Here is a 26,591-nt window from a genome sequence, read left to right on the forward strand (position 1 = left end):
ATTTCGGCTTAACCCTTAAAGCGCTGGAGCTGAATTTTAAAGGCCTTTGCAAACAGTTTGGATCCAGATGAGACGCCACAGAACGTGGCGTCTCATCTGGATCCAAACTGTTTGCTATTCTGATAGTATTCTTTGAAAAATAATGAAGAAAATGCTTATTTTACAAATTCAGCAGACGACATTTTAGCAGAAGACAAATTTCCCAGCATGCAAAGGGTTAAGCATCTGTAATCTATCATAGCGTTTCAGAAAAGTTCATTCTGTAAAATCAGATGTGAAGCCTTGTTACGGTGTGTAACAGTATCACGAATTCGAGTATCCATTAAGCGCGGAGCAATACTCGTGTGAGCGACGCAGAGAGTCTTCATATACCGAAAGTAGTCCTTTTACAATGGCTGGCCAGTGTCGCTTGAAACAGTGTCAGTAAAACATTGGATAATAAAGAAATAACTCTAGAATTGTGATCCTAATTGGAAAATACTTGTTTAAACTATTTTTCTGCGATAATTCTTCAAACCGATTACCATTTTCTTTCCGCCGAGGTAAGTCTATTTATGTTACAAATATATTAACGGTTTTATGTGAAGTTAAGTGGGTTTTCCCATACATTAATTAAACATCACATGCCACAAAACACATCAAACTAAAACAGCAGATGCATGAAGTCGCTTAATGTTGTAATATAATAAGTTAACGTTTGATTTAGTTATAATTTTATTCGCCATACGATGTGGCAAGAAGTTGTTTGCCATGACATAGTGAATATTATGTCCACCTGTGGACCGACATGAATCTTGCGGACATGATATGAATTAACACTTGTAAAACAAATAGTCGGCAAAAGTGTGAATACACAAATCAGTTAGGATGTGTTCAAAATAAAACTAATATAAATAGTCTATTGCGAATGTGCAAATCGGAGTTTCGACCATGGTAACATAGGCAATTTACTGTTAAATTAATTCAAGTAAGAAAACTTGGAATGTTATATTACCCAACATTGGATGCACTAAAAGAATCTTTTAGTGTACACTTAAGTGACATTAAGTCTATAGTTTAATTGATTTAGTCATTCTTTGTCTGTTTTTATTGAAATTTAATATCCTCTGGTTACGTTATTGCAAAATTTATCCACAAAGATAATAAAAACAGTAAATTATGTATGACGAGTCGATATAATTCTGTATTTATTGGAAACTCTAAGCTAATTTTCATTAAGAGTATCGAATGTGAAAAAAAACAACGTTACACATTGTAAACATATGCAGTTTATGAATGCTCTTAAAAGTATCTTTTATAATACACATACGTATAGAGTTAATTTCGTTCAGTCATACTTTGCCTGTGTTTGTTACATTTAATAACCTGGTATTAAATCTAAGGACAAAGAATGTAAAGTCAGCATTTAGATACTGGTGAATATCTCGCTTTTCACAAACCTCTAATTGAGTTATTGCAAACTCATCTACACAGGTAATCAAACAATATAGTATTTATGAAAAATCGAAGTATTTCTGTATTTATTGGAATCTCTCAGATAATATTAATTAAGAGTCTCGAATGGGATACAATAAAACTAAAGATATTATTAACTATGTCAACCGTTCAATTAAGAACTGTAATTATTATGCCGATGCCACCGATAAATTCATATCTACACATACATGAGTGTTTGATGAACAGTTATTCTGTTTATGTTATCAAATATATGTTAAACACTAAACAAAGGGCAATAACTTGAAACGAGAAGAACAATGAACCTATGAAATTTCGATTGGATACCTCTTTTTGTTTCGAGGATATGCTCCGTACACAATTTTAATACAAAAATAACTACAGGCAATCACTCTAAATATAGAAAAGTTATAGTTCTTGTGCATTGCATATCTCAATAATGATTTCACCTACCTCTGAAGTTTCCAATTAATATGTCTTTTAATTTCAAGATATTCACTAGACATAATTTAAGTAAAAACATCAACACATGACAAAAGCTTAACAATAGGTGAAGCAAGGTTTGTGATTCTTGTGCAATTCACTTCCTCTCTCTGAGATCTTCGTACTCTACTTAAAAGTTTCAAGTTTATATTTTTTTACTTTTCAAAAAAATGGCGGACAATAATAAAAGTACAAAGCTAATTCATAGACCATAACCCCAAACTGCCTTATGGGATTCAGCTTTTTGGCATCAATTTTATTTTTTTTATAAAGAATTTCTACAAGTTAAATGACGATCAGATGAAAACTGGAACTCTAACCGCGAGGATAGAATCACGGACTGACGGACAGTTCGGGAAAGTATGCCCAATATTGGATGGCATAACCAAGAAGAAAGGTAAAACAGATTGATCCAAGTTATGCTCTTAGATTGTGATAATAATTACGCAAAGAAACTTGGTCACATATTTGAAAAATATCCATTTTCAATAACAAAAATCATGGATTCCATTGACAACTTCAGAGTCAAACAAAGGACACAATACTCACATCACTCATGCTAAAGAAAACATATGTACTACAGTGCTCCAGCTAGGATTTGAAAAGGGCAGGGGGGATTTTTTTGTCAAAAGGGCACTTTGGACGCGCAGTATTTTGTCAAAAGGGCACTTTCGAGCGCGCGGGCGTTTTTCTGGAATGCTTCCTCTTGCATGTTAATTTATATGTTATTAATAATTGTTAGAATAAATCATTCCCATCATCATTAAACAATTCAAATTTAATGACTACAATGAGGAATAAATTAAGCACTGGTACTATATGTTATCGTGTAAGGATACTTAACAATCGAAATAGAGTCAAAATAATAATAAAAAAATTATGTATATCTTTCCGTTTATAACTTGAAAGAACTCGTATTTTAAACATAGTTTCTCAATACACGGACAAGTTAAAAATCCTTAATTGTACAGTGTGTCTCATTTTTTTATTTCATAATTATTATGGATTAATACAAATACCGAAATTGACTTTACTATATATATAAATGACATTTGTCAAAAAGACGGACATGTTTTAATATTTTTATTTATAAATACAGCACACCATTGGTTAACAACAATTAAGAAACTATTGTGTTCGCCTCACCAAACTGCTTTTAATAGCGAGGTATTATGTGTGGTGTAGGTGTGTATTCCAAAAGCGATGTATTAAATGATACAATATAATACTTCATTAATAAAGAAGTTTTAAATAAAGAAATATAAAGGTTTACACACAAGGCATTATTCAGTAACATGGGAACAATATCAAGTATGAAGTCATCAGCTTTTAAAATTGCTTCGGTGTCAGCAACTTCAAACGCGATTGACATTCACAGCAAACGCACTATGGGCCGAAAGAAAAGCAATATGTATATTGCAGAAATATTCTCATGAAATTAGTATTGCTTAGTTAATTTTTCATTACAGAGTAGTGGTCAAAGATTGATCTTTCTCGGTTTATGTGAAAACAATTTTGAAATGACTTCAACCTAGCCCATATAGTTTGATCATGTGTAAATACATTCAGAATGGCGATTTCATATTTATAAACCTGCTTCATTTTTTGCAATATTTTGTGATCTTCTTATATGCATTTAACGATGCGGATTTTCATTTTCAATCTTTGACAACGTTTCTTTTGAGTCAAACTTAACTTAAGTTGACTCTTGAAATAATCATAATATCAGAGCATTTATATATTTCAGAAATACATGTCTTACCTACACTTACATCCTTGCTGATGCTTCTTAGAATGACCAAAGACTTATTAAAACAAAATACATTCTCAGAATTGATACACTTTAAAAATCTGCCATTAGTAATTCCACGAATTTTTTGTTTTGACGGATATGCGATATTGCGACACGCCAGGCGGGAACATATTGTGAGGTTCACACTACGCACGATACGATGGCTCATGTTCAATTAAATAATGCACAAAATAATTATAAAGCTAATTCTCTCAACCCACCTATTCAAAACAGAGTCAACGAATCTGGAGCATGTCTGACACCGTTAGTTTGCCTGATATCGTGTTATAAGCCAGAATTTGTCAAAAATCCTAATAACTATTAGCAGTAATTTGATATTAAGGTATTGACTATGATATTTGCTATTGTGTACATTCTTCTTCAACAGTTTCTGTAATATTTAATTTAGCTCATTGTAAGTGTATGATATAATCATTACTATGTTTGAAATAGTTAATACTATGTAAAGAAGATACCTTAACAGTTTTATTAATAATTATTTTCTTACAATAATTAATTTATATAAATGACATCATAGTCGGATACCCACGACTAATTCATTCCGTTACTCACCAGCATAAGGCGCGGGACAATATAAGCTATACACGCCGTTTTGACCTTTAACTGTAACCTTTCAGTAGACCAACTGAATCGCAGTTTACAAAAAGAATTTCGCTTTGGAGGTGTCAATGCTTCGCCTGGATAATTGTTATTTGATACACCAAGCTGTTCCATCCACCTGTCCGAGTGCTTAAAAAGACATCGCGCCCATGTAAGAGACTAGAGATACTTTTACTCTGAAAGTCTTTTAAATTCTCAATTTTAAAGTATATACATGCACGACGAAATTCCAATTCTACGGACGACGCAATTTTGACAACAAACCCGAAGTCTCTGTAGTACGAGTTGTATAACTGGTCAAAAATATCCTCATGAAACCGTGAGGGATCCAATGAAAGTACTTGATTTGACACACCCTAAAACGGTGAAAAGAGCTCGTAATGTCCTACGGTCGATAAATGGAGAGTTAAGGAATGGGTCGAACGTGTGAATCCTACTTACATTGGGGACAGTAGTCTGTGGGGACGGTGGTCTAGTGGTAGGATGCTGCTCTAGGGATCGGAAGGTCCCTGGTTCGAATCCCGCTCGGGGCACTGGACTTTTCTGAGCAAACAAATAATCCCTCGCTTGCTCCTCCCCACCCAGGTGTTTAAATGGGTACCTGTGAGGGAAATAAGTCAATGTGCCGTGGCTGCCTTTGGCGCCATATGTAAACGGACGACTTAAATTCCAGTGATCGGGGGGTAAATGTCAAAGTTGGCTGAAGATGCATACGGTATCAAAGCAGACTATAAACCGCACCTTTAACCTTTTTTCGGCATAGCTGTTTAACGTCACTTTTAACCTTAGATGACCTTCGTTCATGATAGGTCCGAAATGAATAAACCCGAATTGTGCATTGGCTAATAATACAAAAATCACCGTAAACATTAGTAGTATGGCTCCCAGACTAAAACATTGGATGCATATTGTTTATGAAATATGAATATATTGTTAATTACATGTAAATTACAATATAACATCCTCTAAACATTGCATCGAAACGTTTCTCCTTAGTTTACGAAGCAGTATAGCATTAATCACATGTCTCTACAATTAAAAGAATCTATTGTTTACATGCCGTTGCGGCCACACTAAACACTACATAAACAGGCTAGATTGCACTTTACCGGTACGCAATTGTTTACCTCTATCGACAAAGCGGGGGTTTGGGGGCGGTAGCCCGCGATACTAAGGAAATATATAGGTGTTGGAAATATATCTGTCTTTGATTTATTATAATCCATATTTGCGTTCATTAGTGTAAATATGTTTCTTCGTACTTTGTTTTGTTCATTTTTTATATAAAGTTCGTTTTTTTTTGCAAAAAAATCATATCACTATGATGCTTGCAATATTGAGTCTTTTATGTTTACATTCTACTAACATCTGTACATATCATAACACATTATCTTTTATTTCTTTCCAACATAATGTTCATAGTATTTCAGTAGCGAATATGTTTTCTTTTCCTATTGAAACTAATGTATTACTCGTTCAATTATGAAACCCTCGTCATTACAATACTTATTTACAATAAAACATACAATTCCACCTCTTCTTGTTCTTCATTTTTATTTGTTAATACATTAAAATATATTATCTTATTATCACTCACTATCTTTATTAAAATACATGGTCGTTTCATTCCATCTCCTTCACTGGTCTCAAGCATTACAACATCAACGCCGTATATCTGTTTAAAGATATTTCTTGTTAACTTTTACACTATGTTTCTCTTCTCTCAATCCAAACAACTAATAAGGTAGGTTTTACGGTGCTGATCATGTAAGTGACATATTGAAGTTCGGAATGTCTTTTAATCTGTACACGCCCCAAACGCATTTTACATTGAAAGTTCAATAGCGGTGACTTAATAATTAATCATATTGTGTCTTTTGTGAAATAATGCTGTTGCCAATCGTGAACATTACCCTATAAGTAAATGCTGCCGCGCTTAATGTGAGGTATTGACATGCCTTTGATTTGATTTGAATTCAACACTTTTCGAATTAACAATTCATTATGCTGATTCTAGCTGTTATCTTTTAATGTGTTATGGTGTTTTGCATGTATTTACCTGAATGCTTTAGGCAATTGTCACTTGATTTAAATACAATCTATCGGATGTGAACAAGAATGCCTTAGGTGTTTTTTCAGGGCTTCATGTTTCCTGTATAGAACCACTTATAACTGTAGTGTAATGCGCATCTAATATAAATTCAAATTATTGTTAAAAAACCGTTATTATACCAAGTTGTAGTTAATGGCGTTTATGATACTGGACACTTTTCGGTGATGAATTTTATTTTCATAATTTTAATATTAGATATCGCTCGGTGTTAGTTAAAATGAACAAGATCAACACTCGGTATGAGAGAAGTATATTTACACAATTAACTGCATATGTATTGCACGCAATCGCGTGCATAAAAATACGATCAAATAATACTTAGGCGTTCCTATTTTACAGATTTTCTTGCGTGTTGGTTTGGTATTTTGGTCGCCCACATGTCTCTTACGATTTAAAGATATATTTGTGATGAGTGGAGCTTATATAATTCCATTTCTGCTTAACTGACTGCTACAAGACTAATGGCGTCGTATACATACGCCTCTCATGGATTGGAAACGCCAATTAAGAACTCATATAAACACGTTATTGTATTTTGGCAAGTTTATTCCGATCTCCGATGCCATATAAGATGTGCACAAACAATGGTTTTATCGGAACAATTTCGTGCAAAACAATGTTTCTGAAATAAATAGTATGTGTGTGCTTATTATAGCTTTTTAATTTTGTATAATTGTAGGGGATCGTTCATTGATTGCTTGGCTGTAGTCCTCTGATAATGGTGTCGTTAAGAGACTTAAAGTATTGAATAACACGCATATTGCTTCAAATAATTGAATGGCAATGGATTCAACTATAAGCTTTTTCTCATCTATGCTTCCAAAATCATTGTATAATTTATGGATTATTCATATACAAACAACTTCTTGTATCGCCATAAAAGTCTAAATTCATTTACATATTGCGCAACATACGTAACGCATTCTTGAACTTCTCAAGACTTTTAACATATTTTAACCGTCATACACACATTTCTTATTTTTGACCTTCTTCGAAAACCATACAGACGGTGAAATAGTAAATAAAAAACAACATACTATCACTTGATATTAAACTTTGGAAAATGATAAATATAGGCCTTATTTATTTTCTCGCATAAAATACATATATTTGATCAAGACAACTTATTTAAAGGCATACCAAACTCCTTGCCCATGTATCGTATCTACGAAAATAACGGGGATTTATGCATATGTTTTCAACAAATCAAATAGCATTCATTGACGCACCCTTAGGAATTCGTGAGGATCAGCGCATCATTGTGGAACCTCTCTTGAACCTAATTCAATATAAACACCATTATTACGCGATATACTGGCGATGTGAATCTATCAAAGTCTTCTCTTTGCGAGAGATAACTTGAAAACAATAATCTTATAATATTAAAAACATAAAGGGCTAAATTAAATATTTAGATGATGTGCTTAAGTCGGATGAAAGAAATAAAACAAACTTGTTTATGCATAAACCCATTTATGCCTAGCGTCTGGAAAAAAGGCCTTGGCAAACAGCGTAGAACCTTATGAGACGCCGCACGATGCGGCGTCTCATCAGGGTCTGCGCTGTTTGCTTAAAGGAATTTCTGTAAGAAATATTCTAAATATAGAAATAAATATACTAGACTTCCCTAATTTTGGAAATAAATTGATCCAATTTAGAAGGATGAGAGAGTCCACTAGGCATAAATAAGTTCAATTATATAAAACAATCTTCTAACGTATTTACTTCTGCTCAACACGTATTACGCACACAAACATAGTTAGTAGTTATGCTGGCACAATTTAATACTGAAATCTTCATTAACATCACCAATGTTATACATGTAATGTCAGCTTGTTTTTTAAATTTATAAATTTAATGTAAATTGATTAATAACATATCCTTTTCAAATATCACTCAATGGCACACATCGAAAAATGAATTGAAAACGTTGTTTAAAAAAATAAGAATCCCAAAATGTCCATATACTAAGTATTCGCAATGCAAAGCGAAAGCACAATTTCAACATTAAATAATAATATTACAAATTGTATTCTAACAATTATGTTATTTAAATCAAGAGATGTTTTTTTTCTCCAGAAAAAAATTCCCCCTACTGCGCCGCTTTGATACATGGATTTTGACCGTTGACCTTGAAGTTTGACCTTGACATTGACCTTTAACCACTCAAAATGTGCAGCGCAATGAGATACACATGCATGCCAAATATCAAGTTGCTATGTGTCGGGTGCATAAAATGATACATTATTCATATATTGTTTGGAATCTAAGATCAGTTTTTTATTGACGAATACAGTTGCATTTATAATGTTTTACAAGTTCCTAGCAGGCTTTTAGACATTAATGTTAGATAATAAATATGGAGATCAATATCAAATGGGATGTGGTCGGAAGAATGGAACATGAATTCTTCGGATTTAGGTTTATTCATACTGAAGGTTATAAAACGAATACGTAGTCAAATGTGCATATTAACTTTTCAAATATATTGTAATGGTAGATATTTTTAGTTAAAATATTTCTTTCTGAATTTATCTACAAAAACTCGAAAATGTATTGATGCATTACCCATTAAAACCATTAGGAATAAACCTGAAGACATGAGAAACATGATTGAATTATTAGATAGTTTACTAGACACCTCGCATCTTTGTTTATTCATTATTGATTATCTTTCCAAGAAAGAAACCGTACAACATTTTGTTAGGAATTATTCATGAAAGGTCTTACACAAATAGACAATTTGACAAGTTCTTTTATTTTTTATTTTTACTTAGTCAAGTCAATGTTTAACAAGAAGCTGTTATGAAGTAACTGTTTTAAAGGAACACCTACGAGTTAATGACCAGCATCGTTGCAATATATGTAAATGTTGTCAGGCAGCTATACTTACATTGTTCTTGTTAAACTTAAAAATAAACTTTGAAATATATCAAAAGATGTTCTATATTGTCCCCTAACTCGCTTTAGATTTATAAATCGAATTTGAAAATCTATTTAATATAAATACATGCAAATGCATCATAGTTTTGATACGTGTGACAACAACTTTGAATTCAATATTTTAATTTTAATACTATAATTTATTTTTTTAACTGAACTGTGTTTTTACTTTAGTGGTTAAATTCTAAGATGGAAAGTAAACTATACTTTTTTTATTAATCCATGTACATAGTTTTGCCATTTTTTGATTAAGGTAAGCATATCGGAAACTTCCGGTATATTATTGTATACATTTCTTACTATGTATACTCGGTTAATAAGATTTCTCATCCCATTTTTGCTCCAAAACCACAGAGATACGTCAATACATTTTGACATATTAAGAAAGTCATTCGCACTAGATGACTATAAAGCTTAATATATTCATGTTTTCTGCAGTATTTAATACATTACGACTATTTTGAGTCAAGTATATCTGCATACATTTCCCATTTTATAAAACATATCTGTCAAGGATACAAAGAATTCCAAGCAAGATGTAAATATAATAATAGACTTATTCATGATATGTTAAATGGGGAAAATGCGTACACTGTCTACGCCCGGGATATTTAATTATTTGCTGTTTTCTAGTATTAACGAAGGATACATGCGCGCACAAATACATACACAGATTTAAAAGCCACCACCACCAACAATCACATCAAGAAATTACACGCCTACTTGGTTTCTCCTTGGAACATTGTTATTTTGCGAAAAATATCCCATTATTGACGATTTAAAAAAAAATAAGTTATATAAGTTTTATATTTACGCATTTAACAAGCGAAACTACCAACGTAATAAAGCTTAAAGTTTTATTTCGTACGTGTGAATTGTGTCAATTTTTTAATTTACATATTTATTTCTGTCTAAATTGTATGATTCCTCAATTCGTACGCAGTATATAAGGCTTTCTATTTGTGAATATTAGACATATAGATTTGTGTATAGCCTATTTAAATCACTTAATTGGCCACATTTGTACAAGGGCTAAATACAATTAATCTTATTTATTAAGATATCTATTAAGCTGACAAAATAACATGACACCTGTATAAAATGTCTTATTTCACAATACGTTGATACAGTAAGTAGAATAGGGTAAATGATTCAAATAAACAAAACAACAAAATTAATAATAACACAACTTTTTGGTGTGAGTTACGCAAGTCTTTCATGAATGATCTTATCTTACTATATGTAACAGTCTGATTTTAAAACGTCTCCTGCAATGTCCAATTTTATTTCAAGTGGTTAAATAACTCCTAAACAATAAATTTACGCCGTGGGAAATCGACTCTATAGAGACACTTGCTTATGTGAGAAATCTGTTTGATGGGTGGTCGCAATCTAGAATGTGATATTGGAGCAAAAACAATACGTGGTTCGGTTTAAGGTGATAGGCAGCGAGAAACGTGCCAAATAAGTTTAGTTTACGTATACTTGTTGGATAACAACAGCAACAACAACAACAATTATTAGCTTTAAGCATTACAATTGCTTCTTAGCCAAATGCAAAAATACACAAGTGTGATGACATTGATCATAATAATTATGAAAATTAAGTTATGGTAGAACAATGGTTAACAAATATTTTACTGATTCATAACATATTATACGTTTCTTTAAGTTTAACATCGATTGTAACAGTTTCTAAATTTAGCAAATTTTATTTACTTGATAAATATAACAACTGCTTTAGTCAGAGATGCTTAATATTACTTTGGTTGTTTTCGATTTGTTTTATTACTGCACACGTGTATTGCTGTTTCATAATAAAGGTTTATGATGGTGTATTAAGTCCGTTATTAGGAAACAACTTTAGATTGCCATTTTGCAATTTATTTTTTTTTTTTAATATGAGTGCATGGTTTTAATTTACCATATATTTTTCTGTGGTTTTATATGTCAGTATGTCTTCTGTGTGAAAAATAACGGTCATAAATTAAGAAAACACCTTTACTCACCAAAGTCAATGTAACGAATTAAGAGTTATCGGGAATTCGTTGGATAACAAGTCCAGATTTGTACGTAAACAAATAACCCGTAGTGTTGAATACAAAATTAATACGGCAATTTAAACGGCCACGAATTTGCGCATTTTAAAACATGTAAACCATAATGGCTAAATTAAGACCTGCCATAATTAAGACCACACGTTTGGCTTGTACTTATGATGTTTATTGTCACAAATGTAACATAATAGAATATGAACAGAAGACATGCATTATTGTGACTTTTTGACAGTGCATGACCGTCATATAGCAATTTATCATACCGCCGCATTGATATCTGCCTGATATAATGTTGCCTGATTTTTTTTATATCATGGTGAACAGGAAGTTATTTTATCAGTCATGTGTGTAGGATGGTCATATTACTTGGAATAAACTATAAAGTAATCATTGTTTAGTACAATCGAATCAGGTTCAACAAAACAAACAATTTGATACCAAGATGTAATATATTTTAAACACAAAATGCAACATAAACAGCAAAAAAACATTTTTAATATTAAGCGCGCGTGCTCATGACGTCATTATTAGCACGTCAAACGACAAAAGTCATATTCTTTCCCGCTAAACCTGCAGCTTTTAAGCATTTTTTTCATTATTTTTTAACATCGGGGACGTAGAGGTATGATAAACAGAAAAGCAGATCACTGCCTGCTATTTTTGTAATACATCAGGCTCGGCACAAATAAAATAACGGCTCGGCAAGCCTCGCCGTTATATTATTCTAAGCCTTGCCTTACAAAAAGATATGTTATTTTATATATATATATATATATATATATATATATATATATATATATATATATATATATATATATATATATATATATGTTAATAACCTAATATTCTCTATATCTGAAACAATGTTAACGACAACTTTATCAACTAACTACTAATTGCTAAATTTGATAATAGTTTACAAAATATAAAATATGCGCGATTGTTATAAGCGTTATTTTACATTTATTTTTGAATGAGACTTATAAGACATACCAGAACGACACCTCACAAAGTAAGATTAAAATAATCAATTACTTTACACCATATCGTAATATTTATTGTGGCTATATATTTTACGTTTCTAAAGAAGTTGTTTTAATCGTAAAGAAATGGACATAAGATTACAAACATATGTAAACTGACATGTCATTTTGAAATATTAATACATGATCTTAGATTACATTTTTATTTATTTTCAGCATTGATAACAATTTTTTTTAATTGCAATTATATTATAGATACTTGTTTGCATGGTTGATGTTTTTTCTGCAATTTTCATTGCGTTATCAATTTCAGCATATGTCGTAGACATGACTTTAAATAGCTACATTTAATGTATATTTATTGCGTTACACACATTGTCAAAAATAGTTTAACATTTAAATGCATAGTTTTTGTAATATATTTAATGTCAACCACTTACAAATTCCTTCTTGAATAAATCTAAAAGTATTTTTTATCTATAATAATATTAATAATAATAATAATAATAATAAAATAATAATAATAATAATAATAATGATAATTTTATTTGTGCACATAATATATAAATACAATCAAAAGTCACAATTATAGACAATTCAGATATATTATCGATAGTTTCCATCCGAGATAATAAAAAAAAAAAAAATATATATATATATATATATATATATATATTACATATATATATATATACAAAAACATAGAAAAATCTTTTATATAGCCTTGACTACTAAGACTTTATTCCTTACATACGAAGCTAGTTTTTCATTATTTTCTGTTTATACGTGATATAATGGGTGTGTGCTGAACGGCGTTTCAATTGTTGTTTTATTAATTTTAAATGGACTATAGATGAGTCATGATTATGAGAGTGAATAAATACTATACTTGTTCGATACGCAAGATAAGAAGAAACACAATTTTGTATAGCCACTCTGTATACTGGGGTTTTAAAATGAGTTCAAAATATTGACATGTAGATCACATGATTAGATCTTTTCTAAAAAAATACAATTACGCAGAATGTAACCAATCTTACAGACACTTATTGTAAAAGTGGTTGATGGATGTCATTCCCGATGGCTCTGATATTCGAACTAACAATTTGTTATTGGATGCAAGAAAAGGGAGGGCAAGCGTAACCATCAATATATGTTGCCTCTTTAAATAAAACATGATTGAGTGAGTTTGCACAATAATTGTAATGTTTAACAGATGCATATCCATTGTTTAGAACAATCTGTTTTGAAACGCTCTGTCTTTTTTAAAGTAACTTACCAAGGAAAGACGTTTATCCTAAGCATTTCTAAGATATTGATTAGTCAAAGCTATGTGATGAGTGGACAATTGCTTCCAGTCAAACGACTTTGAGTTATTTAGAAAGTTAATAGAGACTAAGAAGTGCAGTTAATGATTACTGTCTACTTGTATGTTTTGTTTTTAATAATTTATTTTCTATATGCTAACTGCATGCGTTTAAAGTAGGAAATTAAGATAAATTAATGCAATGATGAACGCACTGGTCAAACTGGCTAATTCGATGATACGTGCTAGATAAATACCTTATTGTTTGAAGTTTCCATGTTCAAACTTCAGACAAGAAATAGTATTTATGTCCGAGCTATATTTTTAAGAAGTGAAAATCGGCCTTTCTCTTAAACTTATTTCTTTTAATAATTCATTAGGTATAAGAATATCGTGATATCGAAAACTTAAGTATATAACTTTGTGTTTTTCACTTAAATATTTTCGCAGGTATAAAATACAATTTCTTAGGGATTTCAGGCCGAGTTAGACTATTTACAAGAATATATTTGCCTTTGCCTAAAACTGTATTGTTTTTCTATAAATACTCTGATATACGTATCAATTTAAAGGTAATATAAACATGTACAAGTCTACGAAAACGTTTTGATTTTAACGAGAATTGTTCTGGAGATATTCATATGCGAATCTTTGTAACAGTTCAGGCCGATGCAGATTTTCTAATCGGAAAGTTCACATCCGCCTTTGCCTAAAAGTTAATTGTTTCTTTATAAATACTTCAGATTGACGTATTCTTTTAAAGGTTACATCAACATGTACACATATACGAATGTGTTTTGACTTTTACGTGAATAGTCTTGCAGATATTCAAACGCGAACCTTTGTTTAGACCGATTAAGATTTTCGTATTAAAACGTACTTATCCGCCTTTGCCAAAAACTGTATTGTTTTGTTATACAAACTTCTGATTTATTTATCATTTTACAAGTAATATTAAAATGTACACGGCTACGAAAACTGTTTGATTTTAACGTGAATAGTTTCGGGGAAATTCATAAGCGGATCTTTGTAACATTTTAGACCGATGGGGATTTCTTATTGAGACGTACATATCCGACTTCTTTCGCCTCAAACCGTATTGTTTCTTTATAGATACTTCCGATTTACGTATCACTTTGAAGGTACTATCAACATGTTTCTTTACGAAAACTTTTTGATTGAAACGTGACTAGTCTCAGAGATATTTTTAAGCAACTCTTTGTAACATTTCAAGCCTATAAAGATTTTCTAATTGAAAAGAACATATTAACTTTTGCCTAAACGTGTATTGTTTCTTTATAAAATCTTCTAATTTACGTATCAGTTTAAAGGTGATATAAAAACGGTTACTAAAACTGTTTGCTTTTAAGGTGAATAGTCTCAAAGATATTCATTAACGAATTTATGATACATTTCAGACCGATGCACATTGTGTCTTCGAAAATTACATATCCACCTTTTCCATCGGTTTAACTATTTTTAAGTTAACATTTCATGTTTGAAAAGCTATAGCCGAAAATGAAGTTAGCGACTTTTGCTGAAGTAGTCCAGAAGATATTCCATGGAGAAACGTTGAAATTAAACTGTAATTTTATGTAAGTTTCTTAATCAAGTATCATTTTGAAACTAATATAAAAAACTAACGGCTGAAATCAAATTGATGATGTTAAACTGTTCCTGCGATGTTCTCTATATTTCCTAAACTGATATTTTTCTTTTTTTTAATTTTCCAAATAAAGTATATATTGTGGATTTTACTATAAAATAAAAAAACAAATAAATTAATTGTGCCTTCACTTTAGACTGACAAATTATACAAATTATATAGTCAAGACAGACTACTTTTTAAATAAAAATTTGCGATAGAGGCGCAACCACATTCTCTTCAAGGAGATCATGTTCCCATTGTGGATTAAGAGCGTTTACTGATATGCCTGTGACACCACATGTCTCGACATGTTTAGATAAGGTAATCACTTTCTCGCGTGACTGTTATCTCTTCGCCGGGCGAATTTCCGTAAAAAACTCGATAACGCTAATCTCTGTATCTTGATAGATCACTGAATTAATGCTCCATACCAACATAAGTTTATATTAATGCAAAAATCACATGTGGTCAAAAAAAAGCAACGAAATGTAAAAGTACATAATCTTTTCATTTCTTACATTTCAACATTTCATTTTCAAGAATATCACCAAACGCCCCAAACAAGTAATGCCTCACACTAAAAAACAGCAAAAGGATTGTCAGTGCAGCACTCTCGTAATGTTAAAGAAACTCAATAAAACTAATATTCACTAAGTTGAGTTAATTAAACAAACAAACAACAAAGGTCATGCATCAACATCCTGGTCGGATAAAAGATCATACGAAATCCCCGCTGAGGACTGAACGCTAAACAGTAAAATATCCGATGGCTGTCAGAGTTTATAAGACATAATGTCTAAGATGGTCTCTCAAACTTTGTTAAAGATGGAGTCGTGCAGTGATATTTCCTGGATGTAATGTTACACTATTTAGTAGCTTAGAAAGAACCTCACATGTCAGGTTTAATACATTTGTATCATACAATATGTAGGTGGAAGTTTTTCAAACTGCTAGCATTTTAAACGTAAAGATGTCCTTGAAATATTGTTTTCAATGCTGAAATAAGTTAAGCATGAACAAAATTTAATTTCATTTTTGAAAAATTGATTATTTCTTCACGAAATGTTGTTGCTCTGAACATTTCCATTCGCTGTTAACTGGTTAAAATATATAACTGTCTTTAATGTCTTTTCGTATACACAACAAGATGTTACGTTACATAAGTTATCGTCACTATTTCATTTTGTACTGCTTTAAGTATTTTAGTGTATATTGACATAAAGTGTTATCCTTAATTGTTTCGTTAAGTTTATAAAATAATATGTTGGACCAAGCGTTAGTTTCCAGTAAACAGCCTGAAGTCGATTGGCCATTTCAAAATGTCTACCCACTGTTTTTGTCTTAGTTGCATTGTTTTGATGTTGACTTTGCCTTTCATGTGATAAACGTCAAAGATTTTACAATTTATAATGCGTTTGTGACACACACCATTAGCTCTAATGCAGTAATGAGTTCACTACTAAGCGCGCTGATTGAACCTGTAATGGTAACACGTTCCGGCTTGTAGCTGCGTATAACATTGGGAGAATAAGACCGTTTCATTAAACAATCATGAGTTAGTGAAGACTCGCAAACCAATGGGAATTGTCGAAACATTTCTTTCAATTAATCAATTAGGCTCGTTTACAAACAGCTGCTATCTTATGATGAACGTTTATTGAACATAAGTTCAGGATTTACATAGAAATGTCTTGCTTCTATTTATGAGGGGATTGTGTTTAGTTTACAACTATTGTATTGCTGCTTTTGTCAATCACATTGAATATGTAAATACACCTAAAGGTATATTTCAGCTGCAAAAGAAGTAGGGACACCTTTTGGTAGCATGTGGCCCTTTATTTATAGCAAGTATCAGATCACCGAACAGTTAGACACAAAGCATTTTCAATGTGGCAAGACACACACGTACTCAACAAACAAACATAATGAATAAATCTGGGTCCAATGCCTTTAAACGGTCTATGCAATGCATTAACGCTTTTTAAAATCTACAAGATATATTACAAGAACACAATAAGGATCGATAGCCAGTTCAACTCGGATACATAAACACACGTTGTTCTGTGATAAACAGCTCGTACAGTAGGGGCTGAAAATCATAAATTGCCTTTGGTGATCTATGCAGCGGCATGTTTTCTATTAAAAGTAACTTTACATAACAGTATGTTCATCATCTTATTATTATCAATTATGTACAATAGTTATATAGATTCCTCTTAAAAACGATAAATATACAATCATAAGAAATAAAGTATATATTCCATGTGTAAAACATGTTTGCCTTATACATAGTTTTCCGTATGAGTCACACCATTTTGCACATACTCGAGTGAAGCGGTCTCAATAATAGGCACAATTAAAACAATAACACATACCACTGGATAAAGTTAAAGGATACGACTTATTTTATTGATACCGTTTTCTATCGCAGAATTGTATAAAGGACTTAAAAGTTTCCATCGTCATGAAATGTTGGCGAAATCAAATGTATACATGTTATTTAAAGGGAGATTATACGATTTTGTTAAAAATTCGTGAATTTATATAAAATGTGTAAAAAAGCTTTTATACATATATGTCAATATAAACTTAAATAAAAGTTAAGAAAAACATGTGTAGAAAAATGCGAAATAAGCCAGATATTTAATTCTGAAATCGAAAATATATGTACTGTCGAATTCGCAAGCATGTTTATCATGCATGTACGATGTGAATCTAAATTTAGTTTTACGGATCATTTGAATTTCCTGCTATGATATATATTCAAACCACACGCGAACACTAACTCCGATCCTAATAAAAAGACGAATGCTTTGGTTATTTCGCTCATTTGTCTGTGCTGCATTTTATGACATTCGTCTTCAATGTATATTTCTTGATTATTTTGTGTTATTGTAACATATTTTTATCAATATATTACAATTTAACACATATAAAAATCGTGTAATCTCCCATAAAAACTTCTCTTCATAGTAATTTGAATATACCGCAAAACCGTAGCACGAATGACTCTTTACAGTTGTTTCACCAAGGAAAGGTTTCAGACAGGACAAATTAAAGCTGCTGAGAAAAATTAGCAAGACCAGTATGAATTGTGATGGTGCCATTGCCTATAGGAGTAAATAACATCTTGATTCTATTGAGCCAAGAGGTTCCACACAAAGGCGATAATTTGCCACGCTTATTTCTATAGAAATGTATTTAAAATAATAAGATTTGCACCCCAAAAGACAATGATGAATATGTATTAAGACAAATGACGAGAGGAGAAATATAGAACAATCTTACAATACAATGCAGGTGCTTAAACTCTTACTAAATGTTTAGTATTGACCGCCGATTGTCCATTGGTAAAAAATATGTATTAACCCATCTGTTAATTTAAAGGGATCTTTTCACGCTTTGGTAAATTGACAAAATTTAAAAAAGTTGTTTCAGATTCGCAAATTTTCGTTTTAGTTATGATATTTGTGAGGAAACAGTAATACTGAACATTTACCATGGTCTAATATAGCCATTATATGCATCTTTTGACGATTTTAAAACCTAAAAATTATAAAGCGTTGCAACGCGAAACGATTGAATAATTTGGAGAGTTCTGTTTTTGTCGTTAAATTTTGTGAAACTACGAAGATTGCTTATATAAGGTATAAAATACGTCAAGTATGTGTACTCGGCGGAATAGCTCAGTAGGCTAAAGCGTTTTTACTTCAGGACTCTGGCAGGACTCCAGGGGTCACTGGTTCGAAACCTGCTCCGGGCAATGTTCTTTTCCTTTTTTTAATTTTATTCTTGATTTTTTACTGGAGCTTTTACGATCCAATGTTTACAATTATCAATATAAAGAATTTAATGAATAAGTTAAAAAATGCCAAAATCTGTGAAAAGGCCCCTTTAATATATACAATTTAACGGATGATCAAGTAAGGCAGACTAAAGTTTTCAATCTCGTTCTCATTGATAAGAGACCATGATCAGGATAATCAATGATTTGTTTTTTTGGACAAGACAACTTAACATCGCAACTGTTTAAAATATGAGTATGCAAAATAAATCAAGAATCAAAAACTTATATCTTTAAAATTGATTTATTATCGACTTTGTACATTTCGAATACGTTTGTTTAGTCTAAGAAATAAGAAATACTAGTAATAAGATGGAAGCAACGTTCTAATTGCAATAGCAATTTTTGTTCATGAAAGAGCAGCGTAAGATATAATTCGATAAGAATACTTTTGCATTTATTTTTATACGAATATTTTATAAATACGTCTTTTTTTCAATGTGTTTCTTTTTTAGCTATATTTATGATAATTTTTCTGTAGAGTTAAATGTATCGCACCATTTAATGCACTAAATTTATTTTTAAACCTAATAGTTCTATGCCTGCAATTATTATTTTGCTTTCATAAATGTTCATAAATGTCAATATATTAGCCAAATAGGCAAATAGAGGATATTTGTTCATGTCAGTGTAAGATATAACAAACGATTTTACACTGATATGAAAACAATTTATGTTTCTTTTATGCCCTCTTTTCAAGACAATAATTAACAGCTGTTTCCCTTTCACTGAAAAGTTACCTTTTCTCCCCTGGCGTGCCTCAATACATTTCAATACACAAAATGACGTCATTATACTAATTCTCCGGTAAAACTCTTTTCAATTTAAATAAATGGTAAAAAGCATAACATAAAACAAGATTGTTGGATTCGAAAGAATATCGTTTTTAATTCACTCTTGATCATAAAAAATATATAAAAAAAGTAAATCTTGATATGATAATCGAAAAAAAGAAAAAAGTAGTTTCGAAAATGTGTTATTTTCACCTGTGAAAATGCAAATTTGTTTGTTTTCACTGTTGTTATTTCACTGCAGAAATGTCATATTTTATCAGTAGGTTTAGAAGAAATGATCCAAAAGATGTTTTTGTTCTATATTGAACTCGAAAGTCGAGTATTAACAATGCATTGTTATTTTGTCAGTTCGTTGACCATGCGTATAGTGTTTGCGCGTGTGAAACTTAAATAAAACCATTTTTAATTCATAATAATTGATCAAGATTCTGAACCTATTCAATTTAATTTAGTAAGTAAACCTTTTGAATATCATGACACAAAATACTTTTTGCAAAAAATGGTTTGGAGTCCCGTAATGTATTGGGTGACTTCATATTTATTGTTAATGTGATATTATGGGTATCTAGCAGTTTATAGGTGTCTATCGCAACCGTTGTTTATTTTTGGTGTTTTCACTTCATATAAACTTATATTTGTTAATGCAGCATCAACATTCTAAAACAATATCACGGAAAGAGAAAAATAATGCATTTGAATATCAACCTTACTTTCGTTTGACAACTGATCAAACATGTACGATGTGAACCTAAATTTAGTTTTAGTGCAGATTCGTTCATACGACACAATTTTGTTTTAAGGATCATTTCGGCTTAGATGACTGGGTGAGTCACGTAAGAATATCGAATATAAAATATATTTCTATAAACAACTGGTAGCAAGATTAGTTGCAGATAATTGGTTTGTAACCACATTTTAACTAACTCTTTTGACCTGTTAATTTTTTTCAGCTCAATTCAACAGTGAAAACTTACAATAATATCACTTTAATATTGTTATAAAACGTTTATAATTACCTTAAGTAATACACTTATAATACAAAGCTGTACGACTATAACAATAGAAGATTGCTGTTATAATATGTATATATCTATGAATTAAATTATATATTGTGGTAATAGTAAATTATTTTTTAACGATCGAAGTGTTTATATATATATATCCGTATTTATGGCTTTCTTTTCTCCACCATTCTATTTCAAGAATATTTGATAGAAAAACACATGCAACTAAATTGCCTCTTATTCTGAGCAAAATGTCGAGGGAATACGTTGACAGCCCGGACATTTGATTAGTCACAAGTCGTGTTTGATTCCGATTACTTGATATTCGTGAATGGCGTGTAATCATATTCCAACCAATATGCTCGATGTGAGAAGTAGTTTAGATACTGGGTCTACATTTTGCTAAATAAAAACACCCTCTTACTCTAAATGAACTCTTCTAGATAAAATGAAAAATAACTGTACAATTATTAACACGCTATACATTAAAAGTATGTTAAAATATACAAATTTAATTAATAGGAACACTATAATAAAAATAATAAAATAATATATGCACAATTGTAAAATATTGAGAAAGTCAAATTATTTGTTTCCAAGTATTTTAAAATTTGCAGTTTGGTAACAAAAAATGAAACTCCAGCAACCTAATCTCGTTGCCATCAAACTGCCTCTTGTGTTGGGGTTTTCTTTAGTTTTCTATACTTAATGCCAGCACAAAAACAACTCTTAATTGACAAAGGAAAAAAAACTAAAGTCGCTGCCTTGGAAAATAATATTTGTGAATGTAAACGTTCTAACATATTAGAAATTTACACAGACACGAGAAAAACAAATAAAGATATGTAGCTATTTATCCTTGTGATCCAGGTAATTTAATTATAAAAAAAAGTGAAACAAAAACACATGGTCTATTTTGTAAGAACATTTATTCAGACGTATGTTTGACATGTTTGGTTAACGATTTGATGTGGCAATTAACAACGAGTAGAGCTGGGGTCTTGATTATATTGTTTTAGGTCCATGAATGCCTTTGCACCAACTTTTTCCACGAGACATTGATTTTGTATTCCTTCGATAAACAAAACAATCTCTTGTTACGAATTATGGTTGTTAAATGAATATTAAACGCAAATAAGTTTGTTACTTAATCAGTAGTTATTAATGTAAACAACATGCCTTTAATTAAAGATGCATGTTGCATTGAAACTCAATATTGGAATTATATAGAAAGAATAATTTATTTTGCTTAATAAGAAGTATGTTTGCGATACTTCGTATGAACGTTTTAACTTCTACTATTATAGCCTGAAACTACAGTGCTAATTAAATATAACACCAAACTGTAATCGAGTAATTTATATTATGCAATGTGCAGCAAAACCAGCTCAAACTTATAGATGACGTCATGAGTTTTTTTTGCGGCATGATCGTTTCATTAATAAATTACTAGGGCAAATGATAATATTGAATTAAGTACCTTAGTAATTATAGGACGAAATCATGTTTTATGATACGTTAAACATAATGAAGCTAGTTGAAAATTTGCTTATTTATTAATACTTTTCTCATATAATGAAGTGGTATTGGTCATTTTTCAACAATTTTTGTTTGCATACCGTTGATGTGTTTATTATGTTTTCTTGTTTTCATTCAATACTGAACAATTATTTTAGAAAACGAAATCCATTTCGAAAATACATTTAAATGGAAACCCTGTTAAAACAAAACGTAAAAGAAATGAACACTGTAATGAATCACTGCATGTTTTAAAGTTATAGTATATTACACAGCCAATCCAGCAATACATCACAACGCTGTCTTTTTAAATGCCTGCATTTTTTAGTGTTGACTTGATTCAGAAGTGAAATCGACTTGTGTTTCAGTAAAATGACAACTCATATAATACTTAAAAAAGCATCAGTATAAAGATAAGATATTAATTAAAAGCATGACCGACAACACGTCAAGATATATAAACCTCTGTAATTGGTAAATTACGATATTTCTGTGAAATGTCCTCTTAATATTTACGTATTTTGTTAAATTCGTTCTGTTATTTTGTCAGGTATGTCACACTGTTTATTTAAATTGTATTTATGTTATTTATTATGAAAACATAATAGAGAGTCGTTTAATATATATTGTGAATGGCTGGTGGAATTTCTGGACTGTTCATTTAAGTTTTGATGTTGTCTTTTAGATTGCTCTTAGGGGTGGGTGACATTCATTATTTAAAGCGAGCCATTGCTATGTTTAAAGTGATTTCAGTGTATTCGTTATCAAATCATCAAGCTCATACATTGTGTAAACAATTTAGAGCCTTCTTCAAGATACTCGTACGGAGTATAGAAAACGAAAACTTAAAAAAAAACAGGTAACAGACCGATAATCTTTTTTGAAAGTAAATACACAAAACAACATTTCAACCTACTCAACATATTTTTAATACATGGCAAAGTATTTTTACCAACCAATTATGGTCCCATATTTATATTTCATTCGTGTCATATGTTACATAGATGCTTAAGTGTTATAAATGTTTAACATCTACTCATTATAAATAAGTACAAATTATGACTTGGACAAGACGGAAACAATAATATAGGTCCCTCTATACGTTATGTAATTGTAAACAAACATATATATTTACATTGTATTAATAAAATCTAATAACTGATTTGCATCTTGGCCTAAGTTGAAATTCACATGATTTGTTCAATATACCACAATCACAACAAATAGATCAAACAATGTTAATCGAATATTTGTATATTATACCTACACCATATTTGTTTTTACAAATTTACACATAAGGAAAAAATGATATAATAAAATAAAACAATGGAAAAAACAACAAAATAAAAGAAAATGCGATAATCCATTTCATGTTTTAAATAAAATTAAATATCAGAGCTTCACTGAGGTTCAGTCCAGAAATTTGTATTGACTGAAATATATGTTACTCTCTTTAGTATTATTTAAACAATGCTAACGAAAATAGGGCAAAGTTGTGGAATAACAATTAAGACTTGCACAAACACAATACAATCAAAACAAAAACGACAGCTTTAAATACGTTTTTTCACTGAAACCATCAGGATGAGTCCAGCATAAAGAGGTCATTTTGTTCGCATACTCTGTCAAGCAATTCATTAACGAAGAGTGGCAAACTTCGTAACCCTTTGTCTGCTGGCACATTTCAATGATTACATTGAAGTCCATTAATATATGTGGGGTCATTGCTTGCAGTTATTCAAATTGTCAGACCATTTTAAGGGTGTGCTTGACATATACGCCTCTGGTTAAAGTGAATACATACAAATAAGAAAATAAATTTACAATATATCGACATTATTGCTTTGTTTAAATATTATATAGGCTTTTTGTTTTATTTAGTGTTAACAATTGCAACCACATTCTATTCAACACAACTACTCAAATTTGCATATTGAAAGAATAGTTTCGCGGTCACACGATTGCTTGAAAACATTAACTGATAAGTACGAAATACGAAGATATTCATTTTTTAGTGTTGTGTCATATAAGTGTATTGTGACTGGCATGATGGTTTCCGATTTAAATACGTTTCGAATACGATTCTACCTATTTATATTTTCCCATCACAGCATAACATTAAACCCGCAATTTGAATGGATTCTAAAATAAATCGTTTAAAACATATATTTAAAAAGCAGTTTTCCAGTCCCAAACTGTTATACTTAATTTCTCGACTAAAAACTTGTTAAAATGCATTCGTATTGTCATCAAAACATCAACTATTAATAGCATACGAGCTTCATACATCACTGACCAATATTATTCATTCAAACATGTATTTCCTATATATTTTCAGATGATGTACCTTTTGCAAACTCAAAAAACTTATACAGCCATAACAGTTACTGTGATCGTCTTGCTACAAATAAATGTTTCCTGTGCTATAAGGCAGTTTTACATAGATGAAAACCTTTTACCTGACCATATCGACATTACGGAAACTAACGAAGACTTTACGGACTTAAACGACCAACGTTCGCCGAGTACCAAAACTTTAAATCGTTCTGAATTTTCAAACGATGATGGCGAAGAACTTCTTGCTTTAGCGGCTAAGGCCTACGGCTTAGAAAAGCAAGATTTGTCAGCAACCAAACCAGATCGTCAGGATAATTTTAATTTTTACCGCCTGAAGGAGAAAAGAGAATGGGAACATCCGAAAATCGACTTGTCAAAGCTCTTTAAGGAAGCATTCATTCAAAATCAAGAAACTGAATCTCCGATAATGTCCCGCCGTCGGTCGCAGCAGTTGTCCGTTTCCGGTCCACTGTCTTCACTCGCCAACATGTTGGCAGCCGAAGGAAGACGTCGAATGCATGCGGAGTCCTTTCACAATCGGATGCGGCTCCTGGACCTCGGCAAACGAGGCGACGACCCTTTCTCATCCGGATCCTTCGATAATGACGCCATTTCCAACCACGTTACATCAGAGAACGAAGGCTTTGGATTTAAATAAGGTCTATTCTGTTAAAGATATAATGTTTTGTTTAAGAGTATTTGATACTTCAACATTTTTTTAACATCCATAACTTAAAAAATAGTGTTTGTTTTATTGTTTAAATCCGGCTCAAATTAATATGGTGTTGTTTGTATAACTTTGTGTTTCTTTCATTGATAAGAGATAACTTTGTGGAGCAAATCTGTTATTTATTTAACGACACTGTATCTTTATTTTGCATATTAACGCATTTACTTCATTTGATGTGCCGACTACTAATGGATCTAAAGTCGTGTAACTCAATCACATTGCCTTTCTTCTTATGTTCATTTTCAGAAGAAAAGAACACATTTATATGTATCATTGTTGAAGGCGTGCACAGTTTGCCCTTGATTTTATTTTTACTAAAAAAACAAAAACGAGTCATATAATATACTGCACAAATTAAATGTTATTCTAAAGATTAATTGTTTTTTGGTTTTTCTAGTACAAAACTGATAGTACAGGGTTTTATTGAATAAATGCTTTGAAACGCTGTTGTATATCATCCTTAATATGTAATAAGCAGTAAATAATTTCATCATAAAGTTTATCTTTTATGTCATGATATAAATATCTAGTGTCAAAAGCAGATATAACAATGAAAGCACATGTAATAAAACAGCGGAAATGATAGTGAATGCAGTAAAAATAGCCGTATTTATTAAAAGCAGCAATATTGATTTAGTATTAAAGGAGCCTTTTCACGTTTTGGTAAATTGACAAAATTTCAAAAAGGTGTTTCAGTTTCGCACATTTTCGATTTAGTTATGATATTTGTGAGGAAACAGTAATACTGAACATTTACCATGCTCTAATATAGTCATTATATGTATCTTATAACTATGTAAAACCTGAAAATTATAAAATGTCGCAACGCGAAACGATTGAATAATTTGGAGAGTTCTGTTGTTGTCGTTAAATTTTGTGAAAATACGAGGATTGCTTATGTATAGTATCAATTACTTCCAGCATTGTATGTGGAAGGATAGTCGAGGGTTCTATATGGGAGAT

At 31.1% G+C, this 26,591-nt stretch overlaps 1 protein-coding gene across 1 annotated transcript; it reads left to right on the forward strand.

Annotated features, from left to right (window-relative positions):
• The first annotated feature begins 341 nt into the window (after positions 1 to 341).
• On the forward strand, positions 342 to 26,005 carry LOC127858310 (uncharacterized). Its single transcript, XM_052395335.1, has 2 exons — positions 342 to 542; positions 24,900 to 26,005. Exon 2 carries the CDS (start codon positions 24,900 to 24,902, stop codon positions 25,554 to 25,556), a length of 657 nt encoding a protein of 218 aa, XP_052251295.1. The 5' UTR covers positions 342 to 542; the 3' UTR covers positions 25,557 to 26,005.
• The last annotated feature ends 586 nt before the right edge of the window (positions 26,006 to 26,591 follow it).

Source organism: Dreissena polymorpha, chromosome 14 (genome assembly GCF_020536995.1).
Source record: "Dreissena polymorpha isolate Duluth1 chromosome 14, UMN_Dpol_1.0, whole genome shotgun sequence".
Taxonomy (NCBI): Eukaryota; Metazoa; Mollusca; class Bivalvia; order Myida; family Dreissenidae; genus Dreissena; species Dreissena polymorpha.